This window comes from Strix uralensis, chromosome 7 (assembly GCF_047716275.1).
Source record: "Strix uralensis isolate ZFMK-TIS-50842 chromosome 7, bStrUra1, whole genome shotgun sequence".
Taxonomy (NCBI): domain Eukaryota; kingdom Metazoa; phylum Chordata; class Aves; order Strigiformes; family Strigidae; genus Strix; species Strix uralensis.
Window position 1 is genome coordinate 4585058 of NC_133978.1, and position 18821 is coordinate 4603878.

At 45.7% G+C, this 18821-nt stretch overlaps 1 protein-coding gene across 3 annotated transcripts in view; it reads left to right on the top strand.

The window, feature by feature from the left end:
• MICU1 (mitochondrial calcium uptake 1) overlaps positions 1 to 18761 on the top strand; it is a 110382-nt gene extending 91621 nt beyond the window's left edge. For all 3 annotated transcript variants that reach the window (XM_074874194.1, XM_074874196.1, XM_074874195.1), the window contains 4 exons: positions 1601 to 1738; positions 7693 to 7801; positions 15633 to 15722; positions 17806 to 18761. In XM_074874194.1, coding sequence (XP_074730295.1) covers positions 1601 to 1738; positions 7693 to 7801; positions 15633 to 15722; positions 17806 to 17966 — 498 coding nt within the window. In that variant the 3' untranslated portion in view covers positions 17967 to 18761. The remainder of the gene's footprint in view (positions 1 to 1600; positions 1739 to 7692; positions 7802 to 15632; positions 15723 to 17805) is intronic.
• The last annotated feature ends 60 nt before the right edge of the window (positions 18762 to 18821 follow it).

Sequence of the window (18821 nt, forward strand, 5' to 3'; positions counted from 1 at the left end):
CAAGCAAAAGCTCGAGGTTGTAAGAATTTGTCCAGTCGGGAGCTGCCTCCTGCCAGCATAGTCCATCGAAACCCCTCCAGCCCTGGCTCTTCATGCATTTCAAATGCAGTAGAAATCAGTGTCCCACTGAGAGAAGCAGTGAAGGTCTGGCTGATCTGCTAATAATTAGAAAAATATTTACCCCCAACTTGGCATTAGCATGGAAATTGTAATAGCTTGTTTGCAAGCAGCCTAGTCACTATATAGCATAGCTGAAAAGCACTCTATATTAAAAGCATATATAGCTGCCATGCCTGGAGCTCTGCCTACGCAAGGATTGAAAGCAAGGCTGGTGGAGCTGCCAGCTTTCATCTCCTCACCTTGATCTCAGTTGGGTGCCTTGCTGTTTTTTGTAATTAAGCTCTGTAATTAAGCACAGAAGAGCCGTTGAAGCAGAAATGGTTAACTCACCGAGCCAAGTCAGTGGTACTAAGTTGTTCCGTAGGAGTTTAAAATTTAATTTTGTTGTTAAATGTCATCTTCTGGCTTGTGATCAGCTATCTATAGGTTAATGCTTTCTGATAAATTTGAAAGAAATCAAATTAAGGGATCCTGAATGCTGAGATCTGTGAAAGTGAAGTCGGTTGAAGTCTAATGTTCATGTTTGTAGAGCCACAAAGAGGTGGGGAAGAAAGGAAAAGATGAAATCTGCCTTATTCAGCTAGCAGAGACTTGGTGCTCCAACCCAGCACCTTCCTAAGTTGTGGAATTGCTCTGCCCTCCTCCCCTGCAGCGAAAGCTAGGAGAACATAAACTAATGCTGGAGAGATGGATTAATGGAGAAAACCTTCCTCTGCTGAAGGGCTTGTGGGAAGTTCTGCAGGGGCCTCACAGCAGTGTTGGTAAGGGTCAGGGACTGAAGGGGCTGAGGAGAACTTTCTGGGACTGGGGAAGGTGAGGTCTGGAGACCTCCATTAGCCTTCCCTTGTTGGGACACTGGTACAGGACTTGGAGCAGAGAAGAGCTGAAATGAGACCTAGTTTTTGCAAGACTTTTCTTTCCTGGTTTGTTAACCACCATCCCCCTTTATAGCAATCCTACATGCACTACTTTTGAAGCACATACTTGCACGTTAGCTCAGTCCTGCACAGATCTTTGATCCATCAGAAAGGGTCACTGCAGCAGCCAGATTCTCTGGGTGATGAGTCAGACCTCCAAGCTGGAGTGCATGTGAAGAACACCTTAGTATTTCTTCTTGCTTTCCAACCCTTTGGAGACCTGTGGACACTAACTTCGTTTCAAGCTAAGGTAATCATCCTGCATTTTCATGTTCAGCTCTACAAATGCTGGCCCCCTGCGAGATAAAACTAGGAGGGTGAGATACAAAGACTTCTTCCAGAAGTTGTCCAAGGAATAGCACGTAGGGAAAACGTTGGCATTGTTGGAGATGGTCCTTGGGAAAGCAAATATTCAAGTGCGTTAGGCTTTCTTCTTCATAAGTGTTTCCTGCAATGTTCATTTTTTGTTACAGTGCCTTTTTATGCTCTTACCCTGACTGAAGCTCTCTGCTGCACAGTCTTGTTTTCATCTCCCCCTTTTATTTTTTTCCCCCCCATTCCAGTTTGAGCGGCATGACCCAGTGGAGGGGCGGATCACAGAGCGGCAGTTTGGCAGCATGCTGCTGGCCTACAGTGGGGTGCAGTCCAAGAAGCTCACCGTCATGCTGAAGCAGCTCAAGAAACACTTCCAAGATGGAGAGGTCAGTGGCATTCACAGCAAATTCGGGAAGTTGCGGGGGGGGGGCACCTGTCCCACACCGTGCTGAGAAATGAGTAAGCAATCTCCATCTTCTTAAGAAAAGCACCCGCACCTTGTTAAGCAGTGTGGGGAGACACACTGACTCTGCAGATAATAAATACTTTGGCAGCAGTAGGGAGGTAGAAGAGGTGGGAGTGCAGCGGCCAGTGTCCAGCTCAGGGTGTAGGCTTGTCCCTATTAAAATGGATGCTGTAATTTTCAAAATTTAAATTCGCTGAACAGTACCCTGGGTCTGGAGCCAGAATAAACATTGAAGACATGTTCCTAGTTACTGGCTTGACCTTGGATTAATTAGCTGCTCTGACTGGGCAGTTTATTATTTGGTTATTAACTTATGTGAAAAATTATTTGAATTAGTCATGAATTAGAAAGGAATAAGGTTGCAGATCCTACACTCATTAATTTAGTGAGACCTTGGAATAAGACATCTGTACCAAAAGGACGTGCTTTATCAGGTAAGGAAAATATGGGCTGCTAAATTACTTCAGTATTAGAATTTCATGTCTACTTCTATAAAGATGGATTGTTCTTTTATTAACTAGGTTATAAACAAGCGATTCATCAAAATGAGAATGGATGGAAGGTCTTTGCATATTGGGTCGGTCTGACTGTTTTAGAGGCACATCCTTCTGACATCAGATCTGGCGTTTCTTAACTGGTTTAGATGCAAAGTGTGTTACAAAACACAAGTGTTGGTCAGGGTCTCATCCTTTTTTGTCCCTTTTTCGTGCCTTAGCTGGACTCCTGCGATGTGCAGGAATTCTCAGTTCATGTGAAGCCACTTCAATGACGTTTTCCCCCCTCGTTTTCTCCCCCTTTCACTTGTGCAGGAGGAGAGTTTGAGCATACTGAAGTAGTGGGGCATGCAGACTAATAGGTCTCTACTAACTGCAAATAATGTCAAAAACTTAAAAACTGGAGGAAACTGTAAGTGAGCCGTAAGGCGACGCTCAGAGTTGGGTTCCTGCCAGAGAAGCCATGGTACCTGCAGTTTCTTGTGGCCTCAGGGTGCCAGAAAGAGCATTTTTTTTCAGATTCCTTCATGTTTTGTAGGAAAATAGGCTCAGTATTTAAGAGGCTGTTATCAATAGATGGTGTCAACATGTCATCAGAGTTGACATGCATTGTGTGTTAATATTTGAAATCTCACTTCTCCAGCTCTTTGTCACTGGCTTAAATAAGGCCATTGATGTTTCCAAGGTTGTGTCCGTTTACTTGATCTTTGAGCGAGACGCTGCAGATCTGGCTTTTCTAATACCTCTGCTCCTCTTGAGTTTTAACAGGAAGCGTTTGATTTTTCATGGAAAAATACTCCACTGTGATGTGTGTCTAACAGAAAATACCAGCTGTTGTTACATTCCCAAACCATTGATTCTTTTTCTGTAATTTGTGGCGGTTTTTATATATATTATTGAACAGTAGCTGGGGGAATGAGAAATTAGGCAGAGGGAGTTATTTCAGAAGGTTTCTTACAGCAGATGTTTTCTTCCTTTCATGTGTAAGCCAAGGCCCTGACATCTGTGGCAGAGAAAGAACTTTTTTTTTTTTTACCTTATTCCTTATCCCCAAATCAGCCAGACTGTGTTCCTATTTGCAGATAACCAGATTCAGAGCAAGTCTTTTTCTTTCTTTATTCCAAGGACTTTCAAGGAGAGAAATTGGGGAATAGGGCAAAAAATTACATTTTCAAGAAACAGAATTAGTGGAAAACACGTGATTCCTTAGACCAGGGGGAATGAAACACCCAAAATCCTAAAGCGAGATGGCCTCTCTTTTAGCAAGTACAAGATATTTAATGCTTTGAGAAGATGTAAAGGATGCAAGAAGTGCCAGCTGCTTTGCACTGGAGGCAGATAAGCCTTTTTGCAGCCAGGACAGCTGAAAGTCAGTGCTTATGCAGAGCTAGAGAAATCAGGCACTGAAATCCTCCACTGCAGCAGGTTTTATCTCTTGGAGAATTCAGCCTGGTGCCTAACTTTGCATTGTCTTTTCTACAAAGGAACCTTTTCTTGAAAGTTTGTGGGGTTCTTTTTTTCCCTTGGGATATTTTAGAAGATCATATCCCTTGCAGATTTGTGAGCAGCACTTTGTGTATAAATACACTTAGGTACTTTTATTGGATCACCCTGGTGCAGCTGTCAGTGTTTTTACATATCTTAAATTTCCCCACCTCTTTAGAAACAGGACTGCCATGACCAGAGTCACATTAACCACCTTTCGAGCTTTCTGGACAACGCATTCAGGGATGCACTTGCAAAGTTTGCTTTGTAGATGAATGGAGTATTAAGACAGAGAGCGTTCTCCCACTTGAAACTGCAGAAGCTCAACACTGGCATTGTGTCTTCCTCTGTGTTTGCAACCCAGTCATCTGCAGAGCAAGCAGCTGCTTTGGTCGGGCTCTGCTTTACTCCCATCCTATAAAAAAGGAGCAGAGCCAGTGCTATCCACTGTTCCCCCTTCAGGTCCCAGACCTCAAAGAGACATTAAAGCCACCCAGCCACTTCATTTATCCTGCAGTACTTTCCAGTCACTGAACACCTTGTAGGTTTACGATGCAAACATTTTGTAGGAAGATTTTTCCCCAAATCCCTTCCTTTCACACTTCACTGGCCTGCTTGTGTAGCAGCATAGTATCAGTATCTGCACAGTTTACTAACTCCCCTCTACACTGAAAGCAATAGGGGATTTGACCTGCTATTGCTTTCCAAAGTGGGAGTAAAATAATTTTAGTAGTGTGATGCTGGGAGGGGAATGTCAGTAATTGTACCAAATCTACCTGGGAAGCTTTACCTTGGCAACTCAGTTTACCTTGTGAGTACTTTCTAATGAAATCTGCCAAACGTCATCTTCACTGTCTGATGGAGTTACCTTTTCTGCACAAGGCAACCCTGGCAGCCTCCAAAATGTTAAAGCTCTAGTTTTAATCTTAAACTTTAGCCATATTCCCACATCGTTAATCTACACTGCTGCTTTTAGGAATGTCATGTTTTCTTGTAGTAATTGATTATCTGCTTTCATTTTTATATTTTTTGTGATTCCAAATTAACACAAGCCCCTGTTATATAATGGAAACATCTATCGGTCTTTCAATGGAGACGTGAATAACTTAGAAAGAGCTGAGCAGCGCTGACAAAAACATCGATGGGGAATAGATAAATTTCCATGCTCAGACTTCTGACTGATGAAGGCGATCATTCATCTGTCAACTTGTCGGTGCTGAGGCTGTCCCAGTCTCTCATTTTATTTTTACTTTGGTAGCTGGAAAGGAATCAACACTCATGCCAGCCTCAACTACAGGATTGATCAATAAAATATTAAATTTCATAATACTGATGGCATTTTTGCTACAGAGATTCAGTATCTCTGTCCACATGAAAGCCCAGATTTCTAGGATGCCCCTGTACATCATTGCTTTTGCTTTTTCAGCTGGTGAAATGAGCACAAGTTTAGGTGCGTAAGCATGAAACCCTTCCCTGTTACCCGCTGAAACAATACAACTGCAATGTTGGTACTAAACAAGGGGCTGTTCTGCACGGACAGCAGTGCTGTTTGGCCTTGACATCTGCCATTTCACGGTGGAAAATTCCAGGAAAATGCAAAGTTGGGGCTCTTTGCTTAGAATAGCTGCTGGGATGCCTTGTAGCCACTACTGCAAACCTCAGATGTCCCAAACAAAGCAGGTAAGCCACAGCACAGTGTCTTCTGCTGGCCGCACGCCTCCTGGTTCCTGCAGGCTTTCCCCATTTTTAGTGCTGTGCTCCCAGGCAGGAGCACGTCAGTCTGGAAACACATAGCAGGGGGGCATCTGGATGGGCATCTGAATTGCAGAGATCTTTTCTCCTCTAGATCTGTTGTACAAAAGAGCAATCTCTGCAGTACTTCCTGCAGAAGTACCTGATTTATTTGATTTTTTTTGCTAGGGCAGTATTTTATTTAATTCTGCCATACATCTTTTAGCATATCCCTTGGCAAGCGGATCAGGTATACATTTAAAGAAAGATCCCTGTACAGTAACTGGGGATTTTTTTCAGATCCATTGTCCATGTGTGCATTTTGCTATCTCATCCTTTTTGGTCTGGATCCATGAATCCAGGGCTTACAAAATCTGCTGTTGCATTTGTCACTGTGCACGCTGTGCAACGTACATTAGCAGTGCATTGCCCCGTACTCAGTTACAGCAAAGATAAGAACAAGCTGCAAATTTTCTGTAATTCTTCTGCTTATCATTCTAGAGGCACCATGTCTGTATGAGAAGATCGTAAAAAATGTGCTTTGTCTTTCAAGAAAAAGATAGGTGGCTTCTTCCCTGATTAGAAGTTGTTGGGAAGAGTTTGAGCAAAGTTACAATGGATCATATAAATTTATATTTGACAGTACCCACTGAATGTGTGCTCTTCCATCCAGACCATGAAACCCTGCTGTGTTCTGCAGTTGCTATATCAGTCTGTTGTGCTAGACAGGATAGGAGGAGCCTGAACCTGAACTCCTCTTGACAAGCTGATTTGTCTCTTCCAGAGAGGAAGGCTGAGTGGTTATTACTGTGGTGATGATTTACCTCCTCCACTGGCTCCAGGCCACGACTGTGGTGGGGGAGTTTGGAGGCTGCAGCTCTTGTCCCAGCACTGATGCAGCTGTGCTGGTGCCAAACAGGTTGATAAAACCAGGTGTGGTGGTGTGTAGTGTAACCGGGTGGGAGTCCCACAGCTGTGCTTCTCAGCAGTCGTTCTGCCGGTGTGCTCCTCGCCGGTCGGATCACGCAGAGAGGAGCGTGTTGCATATCCCCCGCCCTGCAGGCTGTGCTGGGAGGCAGCGGTGCCAGCGCTGGGGGATCTCAGGATGCCTTTCCGTGGCTCTCCGGCTGCGTGGCTGTAGGCGCTCACCGAGCGCATGCTCGCCAGTCCCAGGGTGAGCTGAGCCCCCGGTGACTGTGCCGGTAAGTAGAGCAGACAGCGATCCTGCCACCACCAGCAAAGCTAACTGGGGCACATCTATACGTGTGGTTTTGCAATGTCACCTTCTGCGACACTGGGTAAGATGTGGATCCCCCTCAGGGATCCCGGAATCTCTTGGGAGAGACCTTGCAGCATGTGAACTATTTCACAGCATCACCTAGGTTGGAAAAGACCTTATAGATCCTCCAGTCCAACCATGAATCTCACACTGACCGTTCCCAACTCCACCAGATCCCTCAGCGCTGGGTCAACCTGACTCTTAAACCCCTCCAGGGATGGGGACTCCACCCCTGCCCTGGGCAGCCCATTCCAACGCCCAACAACCCCTTCTGGAAAGAAATACTTCCTAAGAGCCAGCCTAAACCTTCCCTGGTGCAGCTTGAGGCCATTCCCTCTTGTCCTGGCACTTGTTCCTTGGTTAAAGAGACTCATCCCCCCTTCTCTGCACCCTCCTTTCAGGTAGTTGTAGAGGGCGATGAGGTGTCCCTTCAGCCTCCTCTTCTCCAGACTAAACAACCCCAGTTTCCAGTATTTCATTATTGTTGTTGCAAGTGTGCAGGCTTAAAGAAGATATATAAATTAACCTGCTTGCAGCAGTCTCCTGCATCCCAGTCACAGGCTTACAGTGTGTCTGCTCTTCTGGGTGAGAGCTGGCTGCGGAGCAAGGGCCAGAAAAATGCTTTTCAGTCTCTGCTGTTGCCAACTGTGCATGGGGAAGTCCCTTCCCATTGCACAGCTGGTGGGGTCACGAGAGGAGCAGAAGTGGTTAACAAAAGTACAGGTCACAAACCATATCGAGTACCAAGGTAGGAATGTTTTGAGCATGCAGATGAATTCCCCTCTGGCTACAGCTTTGGGCTGTAGTCACTTTGTTGTTTGTAATCTGGGTAGTGTCACGATCTCCTTCTCCCATCACCGTAAGACCATCGTTTCTGTGTCCTAGGGGCTGACATTTGAGGAGGTGGAGAGCTTCTTCACTTTTCTGAAGAACATAAACGACGTGGACACGGCTTTGAGCTTCTACCACATGGCTGGAGCTTCGCTTGATAAAGGTATTAAAACCTGCGGGACGGATGGGTGCTGAGAGCTTGGGGGAGCACGACTCGTGCTGTATGTTTGGAGTTGGGAAGATGTCAAGCGAGCCCAGGCTGACAAGTTAAAAATGTACTGGAATTGCAGTTCCTCTCTGTAATGAGAAGTTTAACTTGCTACATCCATGGATAAAGAGGGATTTCAGGTTTTATACTTCCCTAGTTTTAGATACAGAAGAGGAAAAAAAAGGTGAAATGTATAGCCTGAATAGATTAGTAAGTGGTGATATCATGGTGATATCTTCAGCAGGACTGTTCAGGCCTGATGTATACAGAGGCAAGATGACCTAGTGAGTGTATCACAGGCTCTGCTACCAGATCCCAGGCACACCAGTGTTTCTTCTTCATCCCTGTCTTCTGAAGTGACGTTTTTTTATCCTTGTACAAAGTACTTGAAAAATTATTGTTGGCAAAGACAAGCGGTATTATAAAAAGTGTTCTTGCAAACTGTATCTTCTGTAGAGATCTCTGTGGTTGGCATGGCAGAGGCACGAATCAGCAGTGGAGCTGGTGGTAGGAACTGTTCAACCTTTGTTTTGCTTTGCTTAAAAATGAGGCTTTGCCTAGAAATCTTATTGGCTGTATGGCCAGATGCTGCATTTCTGATCTGAAATCCAAGTAATGGCAAGCACTTCTGGAGCTCCCAGGCATGTTGGAGGGAAGGAGAGGGAGCACTGGAACCCCACTGAGGTCCCAGACTGAGCATTAAAGTCTGTCCAGAGCAGACTCTCTTCAGGTAACCCACAGTCCAGAGGCTGCACGTGGCCAGAGCCGCTGGCGGAATAAACCTCAGAGCTCATGTTTCCTGGGGAGCTTGGCAGTAGTGTGGTTCATCAATCAGCCCAGTCCATATCCTTCTTCATCTCATCATGTGTTTTCTTTTCTTAGCTAATCCATATCAGGTATGTTCTCAGATCTGACACACTTATTTAAAAAAGAAAAAAAAAAACAAACCATACATTTGAAAAAAAAAAAAAAAAGTCCAGTGCTCTGCTGCCAGGATCTGTCACAAGTGCGTGCTTTTGTTTTCTAGATTTTTTTTTTGAAGAGATGTGTTTTTAACACACTAAGGCTGGGAATATGAAAATAAAGATGGCAAACTCATTAAAAGTTTTTTAGGCTAAGTGCAAACTCTTGCCTACTAGAAAGTTAAATCTGATGTGTTTAGGCAGCTGCAAAATTAAATGTTTTGGAAGTAAGCTATTCTTCCAACCGCTGCTGTTGTGGGAATATTAAGACATTAATAGGTTTTTGGGCTGTGGAATTACAAAGGGAGTCAGATGTGTCACATCTCTTCTTGCGCGTGTCAACAGCCCTTCTCATCTTTGATTTTTGGGGGAAGTCATCCGTACTATTTGTTTTAGATCACCATTATCTTAAGACTTAAAAGAACCTGATAGGATTTTCTTTCATTTAAAAGTAAAAATATGAAGTATGTATGTGCTGCTGCTGTGCAGAGCCCTTTCTGCAGCATCCCACGAGGAGGTAGTAGCCCAGCAAATCCAATTTACTCAGTGTCTACAGTAAATCAGCGATTGCCCCGTCATGAAATATGTATTTGTGGAGTACTGAGGCCCACGTGCAGTTGGTAAATCAGTGTGATCGCTGTTTAATTATGTGCAATTAATGAGCTTGTGCTGGAGCCACAGCCATTATGCTGGGAGTATTTGGCTGGAGTCAGTAAACCTTGGGGAGGGTCGGTGATGTGCAGGGCATGGCTTCAAACCGCTGGCAGTTGTCCCCAGGCCCGTGTCCCTGCCTGCAGAGTCCCGGCTGTTGAGAGGGATTTCCTCGGGCTTGGACAGAAGAGGAGCATTATCCTGCAAATCCCCTCTTTGTGTGTGTCTGGTAGCTGACAGGAATCACCCCTCATGTCCTTCTGTGCTGCTCAACCCAGAGATGCTCTGGGTAGGAGGTGTGAGGAGAGCGTTTTGCTGTGGTCCTAACAAAGGTGCAAAGCAAGCTGCAGCGATAGACCTGGGCTTTGCAGCAGGGATCTGTGTGTTCCTGTTGCTAAATTGTCTATGCATTACCCGTTTCCATATGCGTGTACTCCAGGTCTGGATATTGCACCCACAAATCAAGGAAGCAATAAATGGGGTGTCCTCTTCCAAAAGTCATGCTTTCACAAGGTTGCTTATTAAAAACCAACAAATGTAAAAATTGCTCATCATATGGGGAGGAGGAAGAGAATAGCTTGTGTATCAAATAAATCACTGCTAATCTAATGCAGCAAATGTTATTATAATTTTAAAGGGGTCGTTTAAACTTTAAGAGGAGAAGAAATGGATGGCACCAAACAGCCATAGCTTGACAACTTGTTTTATGTGTTGAATTAAAGTAGCCTCTTCCTCTAAAAAGGATCATAAACCTGTATTTTAATGACCCATAGAATAACACACAGATTATTTGTTAGTCCATCTTTCATTTTACCAGAAACATAATAGCTGTCATTCTCTTAAATAATAAGCATTACTTAAAAAACTTTCCCAGCCTGGGCTTACAGCTGGCAGCAGGACAGGAGCCGAATTCATCGCTTATTCCCCTTTCAAGGCAAGAGTGTGAATTGCACTTTTTTTTTGGCACTGTCTGCAGTCAGACTTTCCAAGCAGCCGTTCTGCTGGCACCAGCAGAGAGCCACGGTAGAGCTCCTTCGTGTTTTAGGGCAAGGCACAGATGCGCTTTGCTAGAGATGGGCCAAAGCGAGGGGAGACAGCTGAGCCCACTGCTTGCTCCGGTGGCTTGGCCGGCTCAGAGTGGGGCTGGAGCCCAGGAGCGGTTGATGGAAGATTGTTTTATTTGAAGTATGGAGCTTGAAACAGCTGCAGACTTGACAGGGAGTTTGGAAGGAGGTAGAGGTGAGTTCTGAGTGCAGCACGTATTTGTCATTGAACTGCTGCTTACTTTAATCTGCCTTCAGAGCTGGATGAAAGAAGCCAGTCCCCCATGGAGGCACAGCTCAGATTGCTACTCTGGAGTCATGGCACGTGGTCAACACTGGTAGTTGGGTGGGGAGGACTTCTGTAGGTAGGTGATGTTGGCAGGGATCTCTAGAGACCCTCTAGTCTAACAGGGTCACCTACAGCAGCTTGCCCAGGGCCACCTACAGTCAGGTTTTGGATGTCTTCAAGGATGGAGATGCCACAGTCTCCCTGGGCATGTAAGAAAGCCTGGGTGAGTATTTGTGATAATTAGTAAGGAGAAGAGTCAACTGATGAAATCTGGCGTCCTGCAGAGGCAAGTCAGGGTCACCGTTTGACACCTTTTCTGCTCTCACAGCAGCACGTTGACGTGTGTGTATGTGTGTGTGTGTCCTGATGAGGAGGGACCGTGGAAGTGCTCAGCATGGTGTCCTCAAGCACGACTTGGTCTGGAGCTCTCCCGCCCTTTGGTTTTAGTAGATGCACAATTACGGTGCGGTGTTTGCTGAGCACTGATGCAACGAGTTGTTGGGTAAAGCTCTGTCACAGCAGAGGACACTTGTCCACAAGGCTTTAAGAAATCAGCTCGGTAACCCTGAGGACAAGCTCTCCATGGATAAAGAGCCCCTGGAAGATGCTGAATACCTTTCAGTTTAGAAACCACTTTCTGTGTTGGAATCTCATTTCTTTACTTATTTATGGCTGCAAATACTACATAAACAGTGGATCAGCTCTGCCTTCAGTCTGGTAGCTCCACTTTTTCCCAGAAGCATGATCTCCATGACTTCCATCATGTTCCCTTTAATGTCAAAACAGTTTCTACTCAGCTGCAGGGTTGCAGCCTTACGTTTTGAGAAGAAAAAGAAAAATGTGCTGTGCCACAGGAGTGCGTAGGGTTTGCACATCTCTCATCTGGATGGATATTCCAGTATGTACACATGCAAAGGATTTGAGAAAAGCTAAATGGATTTTTTGCTAGCTATATTGTCAGTGATGGCATCCAACATTTCCAACTGGGATGCTTAAAATGAAATGTGCGTATCAACGTGAGACCCTATGTAGCCTGATTTCTGGGAGCCCAAAATACACATGTCCTGCCTCTGCAGCCTGGGACTGCCCAGGGCAGGGAGCCCTGCTCTCATCACCCTGGGTGCTGTTTGGGAAATGAAGGCAGCAGTCCAGCTGCCTCTTATTTTGGCCAAATGTATGATTAATCTCAAGATGGAGGAAAAAAGTGAAGTTTGCCATCTGGCTAGGCTCTTGCCCATAGAAAAGCCCTGTTTGTAAGCACTTGGTGAGGCATTATGGTACAGTTCTGGGAATTGGAGTGGAAAAAAAAAAGGTAACTGTGTCAGACACTAAACTTGCATAAAATAACTCAGATGGCTCATTAAAGGAACCAGTGGGAGACAATAACACTTGAAATTTTAAAAGCTGCGTGCTTTTCAAGGTAGAAATGTGGAACTCATTTTCAGTGCTATAAAATCCAGGAGACTTTCCCATGTAGAGATGGATGCAGTCATCCCAAAACCCCAAATCTGGACAAGATGCTTTTTCAGATGTTTCCACAGAGAGCACCTAATGCATTTTGCAAAGTGGTAAAGAAATGATGCTGTGAGGTTTGCTTCAATTTTATTTGCCTCACTGAGATACCTTGTAGTCTGGAGCATGTGCATCAAAGTGGAAAGCAGAGATACTTTCCCCTTCCTTATGACTCCTTAAAAAAACAGCAAAATCATTACTGGGCACAGCACAGTCACACAGCCCCTGTGAAGTGACATTTTTGCAGAAATTTGCATCGAGCAAGAACAATGTGATGAAGGTGGCACTTGTGCAGTTGGATTAATAAGAGAGGAAGCAGTAACTGCAGCCGTAAGTACGAATTTCAGCTGGTAAATCTGCAACTGTGAAGAATAAGCACATGTCGAAGAAGAGGGAGGGATCAGGTGACACCCTATAGAGGTGGAAGGAGGGGGGTGAAAACTCCACAGAAAAACATGACTTATAATTAAAGAAATCATTCTAACATTTTTTTTCCATACAAGGCAAATAACTTCTGCAGTAGGGTGCCCAGGACACCAGGAGGAGGGGATGGTATCAAAGCTTGCTTGAGCACCTTTAAAGAAGGTTTACATTTAAAATGAGTTAAATGAAATTCAGTTTTGCTGTCTGAGGAAATACAGATTTGCTTTTGCTGTCTGAAGGTCTGGGTCTCGGGTAAGGGATAGCTTACAGTGCTGAAAACCTCTGCTGTTGCCAAAGTTGAGGTGTTTTACAGTACTTCCCCAGCAGGACTTTCTGGGGAAAAAATAAGCTGAGAAATAAGTTTAGATAAACTCTTTCTTTTCTGTAAACCTCTTCTTTTTCCTTGAGCTTTACACATGTTGCTGAAGTCCCCAGCAGCACGTGTGGCAGGTAGGAGTTACAGCACATGTTTTGCAGCTGGCTGGAGCCAGGACTGTATTTAGGGAAGGAGCATGGCCTAATTGGGGAGGAGAAATGTGTGTTTTACAAAGGCATATATAAAGTGCAGAGGCAGGGCATTTATCCTGGTAAAAAGGACTACGCCATCCACCATTCAGCTCCGGTGTTTGCTGCCACTTCGTATTCATGGTCTTTGATCAAAGAGGACCTATAAATACTGCGTTATACCTGTACAATTTATAGTCACCCTCTCCTCTGGTTTGGGGTATGTGTGATGCTGGCCATCAGTCCCTCCCTCTCGCATCAAGGGGGAAAGCTGAAGGCAGTTTTGTCATTTAATTTGTGAGCGGTTGATGTCAGTGTGAGCTAATTGCGTGGTGGACTGTTTGGGACCTTTTTGGAGGGCTGCTGCCATCTAATGTGCCCACTCGCCTGTGTGATGTTCACTTGACCGTGTTGCACTCGCTGGCCAATTTGTGCGTATTCAGAAGAGAGCCGTAAGGAAAGGGATGCACGGATGTGGTGGTTGTCCCTGCGCTTAAAATGTGAATTCCCCCGTTTCCTTTGCTCTCCAGGTTTTCTTGAGAGCTGTGCTGCAGTATATTCTGCAGCCTGGTTGGTGTGGGTGGGCTGGGAGAGACATGCGGTCTCCCCACAGCTAGGCTAGCAAGGTTCGGGCATAAGGCTGGGGAACAAAATTAATTCAAGTTTTCATTAATGATTACATTGCCTCTGCCCTCCCCAAAGCCAGGCTCTGGCTGCCAGCAGGACATGCATAGGAACAGCGGTCGTATCCTGACTTATGGTGACAGAACTGAAATGTAGAGTAATAACTGCAGACCAGAGCTACATCTCTCATGTAGGAAAGAATTTTAACTCAAAAAGAATAATTACAGGGAAGCAGCAGGTGCCTGCTTGAGAGTATATATATTTTAATCCACCTGCTGTTTAATTTCAGTTTCCTTCTGCATTATTTAGTAAAAGGGGGGATTTTTATAGGGGGAAAGGACCCAATGGTGGCTGTGGATTCCTCCCCGAAAACCCCAAACCTCACTCAGGGGAGCAGAAATGAGGTGGAAGGAACCAATAATCTGAACATTCATGAAAAAAAAAAAAAAGTTCTATTAGAAACACTTTGTGGAGTTTCTAATTTATCTGGTTACGGTATAGACAGGGTGCTTGCTTTTTCCTTTTTGACATATAACTCTTCAAAATTTCTGAAGGTCCAATAGCTTTGTGAAGGGACTAGAGGGCAAAAACCCAGAAGGATGCCCTGGATGAAAGCAGAGGCTTTTTTTGGTTTAAATCTGATTTTGTGTCGCACCACTTCCCTCTTTTGCCTTGCTGAAGGGGAGCTCTGCAGCTAAAGGTTCATCCCAGTTGCTGTGGGCCCGTTGCCACGGCACAAAGTCTCCCCAGACGGGGTTTCCTCAGGTCAGACTTTGTAGGGAAGCAATTTAACTTAAAATAGGCTCACATTCATGCAAAGCCCTTCTGTTTTATTTAGTATTTGGAAGGGAGCAGGGTGTTTCAGCCCTGACAAACGGTGACAAGTGAGCTGCTCTTACCTCCCCTCCTTCCTTCAATTAGCAGCGTCAGAGGGAGACTAGAGGGCAGCCAGATGCACTCGAATTCATGTAGGGAAATGGCTAAACAAGCCCAGTGAGGGGTTTTTTTTCTTCCCCTTTATGCAGCAAAATCTACTGCATAACCCTACCAGATTGATAGCTCCACAGATTGCTCTTTTCTTGAGGCGTGATAAAACTACCACTCGCTTCTTTGCAAAACTACCACTCGCTTCTTTGCTGATGAGCTCAGCTGCCAGTCTCGATGGGGAAGTGAAATAATTCGTTACAACTCTTTATTTTATTGCAGGGTTAACCTCGTCTGCTCGCTGCAGAGCCTGTCACAGGGCGAGGGTGGATGGGTTCATTCTGCAATTATTGGCCCTGGGTTGCTTAATAGGAAAACCGGTTTTTAGTGTTGCTAACCTATTGGAATAGTTGGTTCATTAGAGTATCATCTTTGCGACACTGTCAGAAGGAGGTGCCTTGTTGATCAAGCCCGTCAGGAGAGGTTTCCCACTTGGTGTTTGCTGTAGTGCTGACATTTCTTCTGATTTTGTAACCAAAGAGGGGAAAAAATATCATATCTCAGTGGTTTTAATGTTTATCTTGAACACACAGGTATCAGCACGTTGGTGCTCACCAGCAGCCTCTCCACACCCCATGCAGTGTTGCAGTAGGACAGAGAAGGCTTTGAGGAGCCTGTTTTTGGGGCATGTGTTGAAGAGGCTGGGGACGAAGCTTATTTCAAGCCTCTTTGAACATGACATGTTTTCATAAAGGCAGTTTTCTGTGGAGGAACGTAAAGGCAGTCTCCTGCTGCTCTGTCTGCATTGGCAGATCACGACACCTTGCTAACCTTGTGCCCTCCCTCCCTTGTAGTGACGATGCAGCAAGTGGCCAGGACGGTGGCCAAGGTGGAGCTCTCTGACCACGTGTGCGACGTGGTGTTTGCGCTCTTCGACTGCGACGGTGAGTGACCCCAACCTCTCCCCATTCCTCTTGCACAGGGTGGGTGAAAGTCGATCCAGGGAAAGAAATACAGGGAAGAAGTGTTGGCTGTGAAAGCTTGCCACGGCCTTGGCTCTTCTTGCCACGGCCTTGGCTCTTCTTGCCATGCTACCATCCGCTCTTTGGCCATGGATCTGTACTGATGCTCCCGGCCTTCTGGGAAGGGTATCTGATGGTACCCAGCTTCCAAAATGTTGATCTTAAAACACTGGATTTAAGCATTTGGCATGCACAGCTTGCTACACAGCTTGGTTTCCCCCTGCCCCCCACCCCCCAACCTCTGTTTTGTTTAACAAAATGAGCTGTTGGGTTCCAGTGTAGGAAACAAGCCTATCTGGTACTCTATTATCTCCAAAGTCCTCAACAAATATTAGCTTAATTAATTAATGGCAGCTTTGTGCCTTGCTGGGAAGCTTGTTGCTTTGCTGGCCCACAGAGGATGCGAGCGCTTGGGGGTAGCTTGTTGCCACACTGAAACAGTCTCAGGATGATTTAATGAGAATTCGTGGAGTCTTTGCCACCGGGGGATGATGGCAGCGATTCAGACTTGGAAAGCAGCAAAATTCTGCATTTGCCCAAAACTGTCAAGCCATAACCAGAGACCTTGCTGGCACGCTGCTTCTCCAGCACAATCACCGGGATCTGGCAGCTCTGAGCGGCAGCAGTGATGCATAAATAGATAGTTGTTTGCTTCCTGATGTAAATATGTTAAAAAAAAACTTTAATTATTTTATTCCTTGTTGACTCTCTTGGTTTCAACCCCACCTGCTGCTTTGTACCTTTCTAAGATTACATCTCTTTTATTTTTCTCTGTGCTTCAGTGCCACTTTCTGATACAATCCTCAAGCCAGATGATCAGGCTGGAGATGAGAGTGAACCAAAGCGCAGCCAAATATTCTCCGTTTGCATCCTCTCATAGGAGAATCTGCTAAATATTTTGATAGCAAACCTTTAGGGGGAAAGACTGTGGTTGCCAGAGCAGTCCCTGTAAGGAAGGAATCAAGTGGAAAGCAGACACAGACCTCTCTTTTTTGTGTGTTTTCACTCCCTCAGTGTTTATAGACATTACCATGCACGCATCAAAAACCTGCAGCACCGGAGGGAATTTTACTCACCCCCCAACAGTTTGTTGGAATTTCGCTGCCCAGATTTGCATTCGGCTGTAAGGCAGGCAAAAGCACTCTCAAATGAAGAAACTCGTTCATGAAATATAATGGTGTGGTTCCCCGTACCAGCCAGAGAGATTCTCTCCCCTTTTGATCTGGGGAACCAATGGCACTGGCAGGTTTGCTTCTTGAGGACTGAGGTCCCTCATACTTCTTCTGTGCCCAAAGGTGGGTTGCTCTCCAGTGCTGCTCCCCAGAAGCTAAAATCAGAGCTATCAGCTGTGTGCCATAGGCAGGGGAGCAAAACAGGCAACAGGATACACGTGGCATTGTGGCAGAAGGCATCAGCCCCTCAGCAGGCAGGCATCAGGCTGTCAGTTGTGCTGTGGCTTGCTGCTGTCCCCTCTGATCAACCAGTGCCCTAAATAAAAATCCAAGACGTTTTAATTTATTGGTGGTTAAGCAACTACAGAATAAAATTTGCCCCAATTTACTATAATCATTTTTAACATAAATTTAATTGACATAATTCTCAATAACCTCACTAGATAAATGAATCTCCCCTTCTTCTCCATTAAGAAAAATCTGTGCTCTGTTACCCTGTGCTCCTGTCATTTCCTAAATCACTTAAAGCAAAGAGAGGATTTCCTGCGGGTGCCTGGGCATTTGACTTGCATTTGCCTTTCTGTCTTCAAGCCTCAGCAGTCCAGGCCCTGCAAGACGTGGCGGTGCCAGGCTAAGCAGGGCAGCGTCTGTAGGGTGGGGATTTAAATGCTGTGGTTCGGCAACAGTGGGATATTTTGGGAGGTTGCAGCCAAACGTGATTTCAGTCTCTGCAAGAAATGGCACTTGTGGCTGCTGCCCTTTAAAGTTAGTGCATGTGAGGAGGTAGTTGTTGGATTTTAGCGCTTTTTTTTTTTTTTTCCCCCCTCTCGCAGGAAACGGCGAGCTGAGCAACAAGGAGTTTGTTGCCATAATGAAGCAGCGCCTCATGAGAGGGTTGGAGAAGCCCAAGGACATGGGCTTCACGCGACTCATGCGGGCGATGTGGAAATGTGCCCAGGAGACGGCGTGGGATTTCACCATGCCCAAGCCGTAGCAGGGCCGGGGAGGAGCGCCCGGCTTCCCTCTCAGCCCTGCCACCACCGCTGCTGCAGGCACCTGCAGGGTGGCACCAGGCTCTGGCGAGCCCAGACTGTTCATAACAGGAGACTTTTGTAAATCGAAGTTAGAAATCAAAGCCTGTTGTATTTGCAGCTTCTGCTTGCCACTGGCCCCTTAATATTCCTCTCTCTCAGGAAAAAGAAAAGGACTTTTCTTACTGCCACCACCTCCGCTTCATGATGCACCCTGCCTGCAGAGCTGGACATCGAGCAAGCTGGTGGGGCTGCACACAAATCACTTTTATTTAATGTTATTACCAAATGGCATGAAGTTAATTTTAATTCTTAGATTTGCTCCTACGAGAGAAGCTGTGGGATTCCTGGATAGATCATAGCAGTGGGAGCTACGAGCAGAGGCTGGAGCTGCCAGGTGGTTAGAGTTCCCCAGGATTTTGCTCTGCAGAATGCTCCATGCTCCCCAAGACTGTCAGGGGGTGGAGGGGGGGACGGGTGCCCCTGCAGAGGGGCTGCTTGCGCCGAGGTCCTGCCTCTGGTGTAGGAGCAATTAAAAATAGCGGAGCAACTGGCTCTCCTGCCCATCCTGCCTTCCATAAACAACCTGCTGGGGGGGGTCTCTCATTTTAATTTTTTTAAATGGCAAGTCCTCTCTGGGGGGAATTACTTTTCTGTAACAGGAACAGGCTGAAGGATGTTATTTGCCGAGCGCTGTCCTTTCTGTAAACTATTGTGTAAAGATGTTGCTCCCAACAACAGGGCTCGTGGCTCATCTCTTGCTTGCTTCAGGTTTTCACTAAAGGCCAGGGGCGAGTCTGTGGAAATGGGGAGTTTGG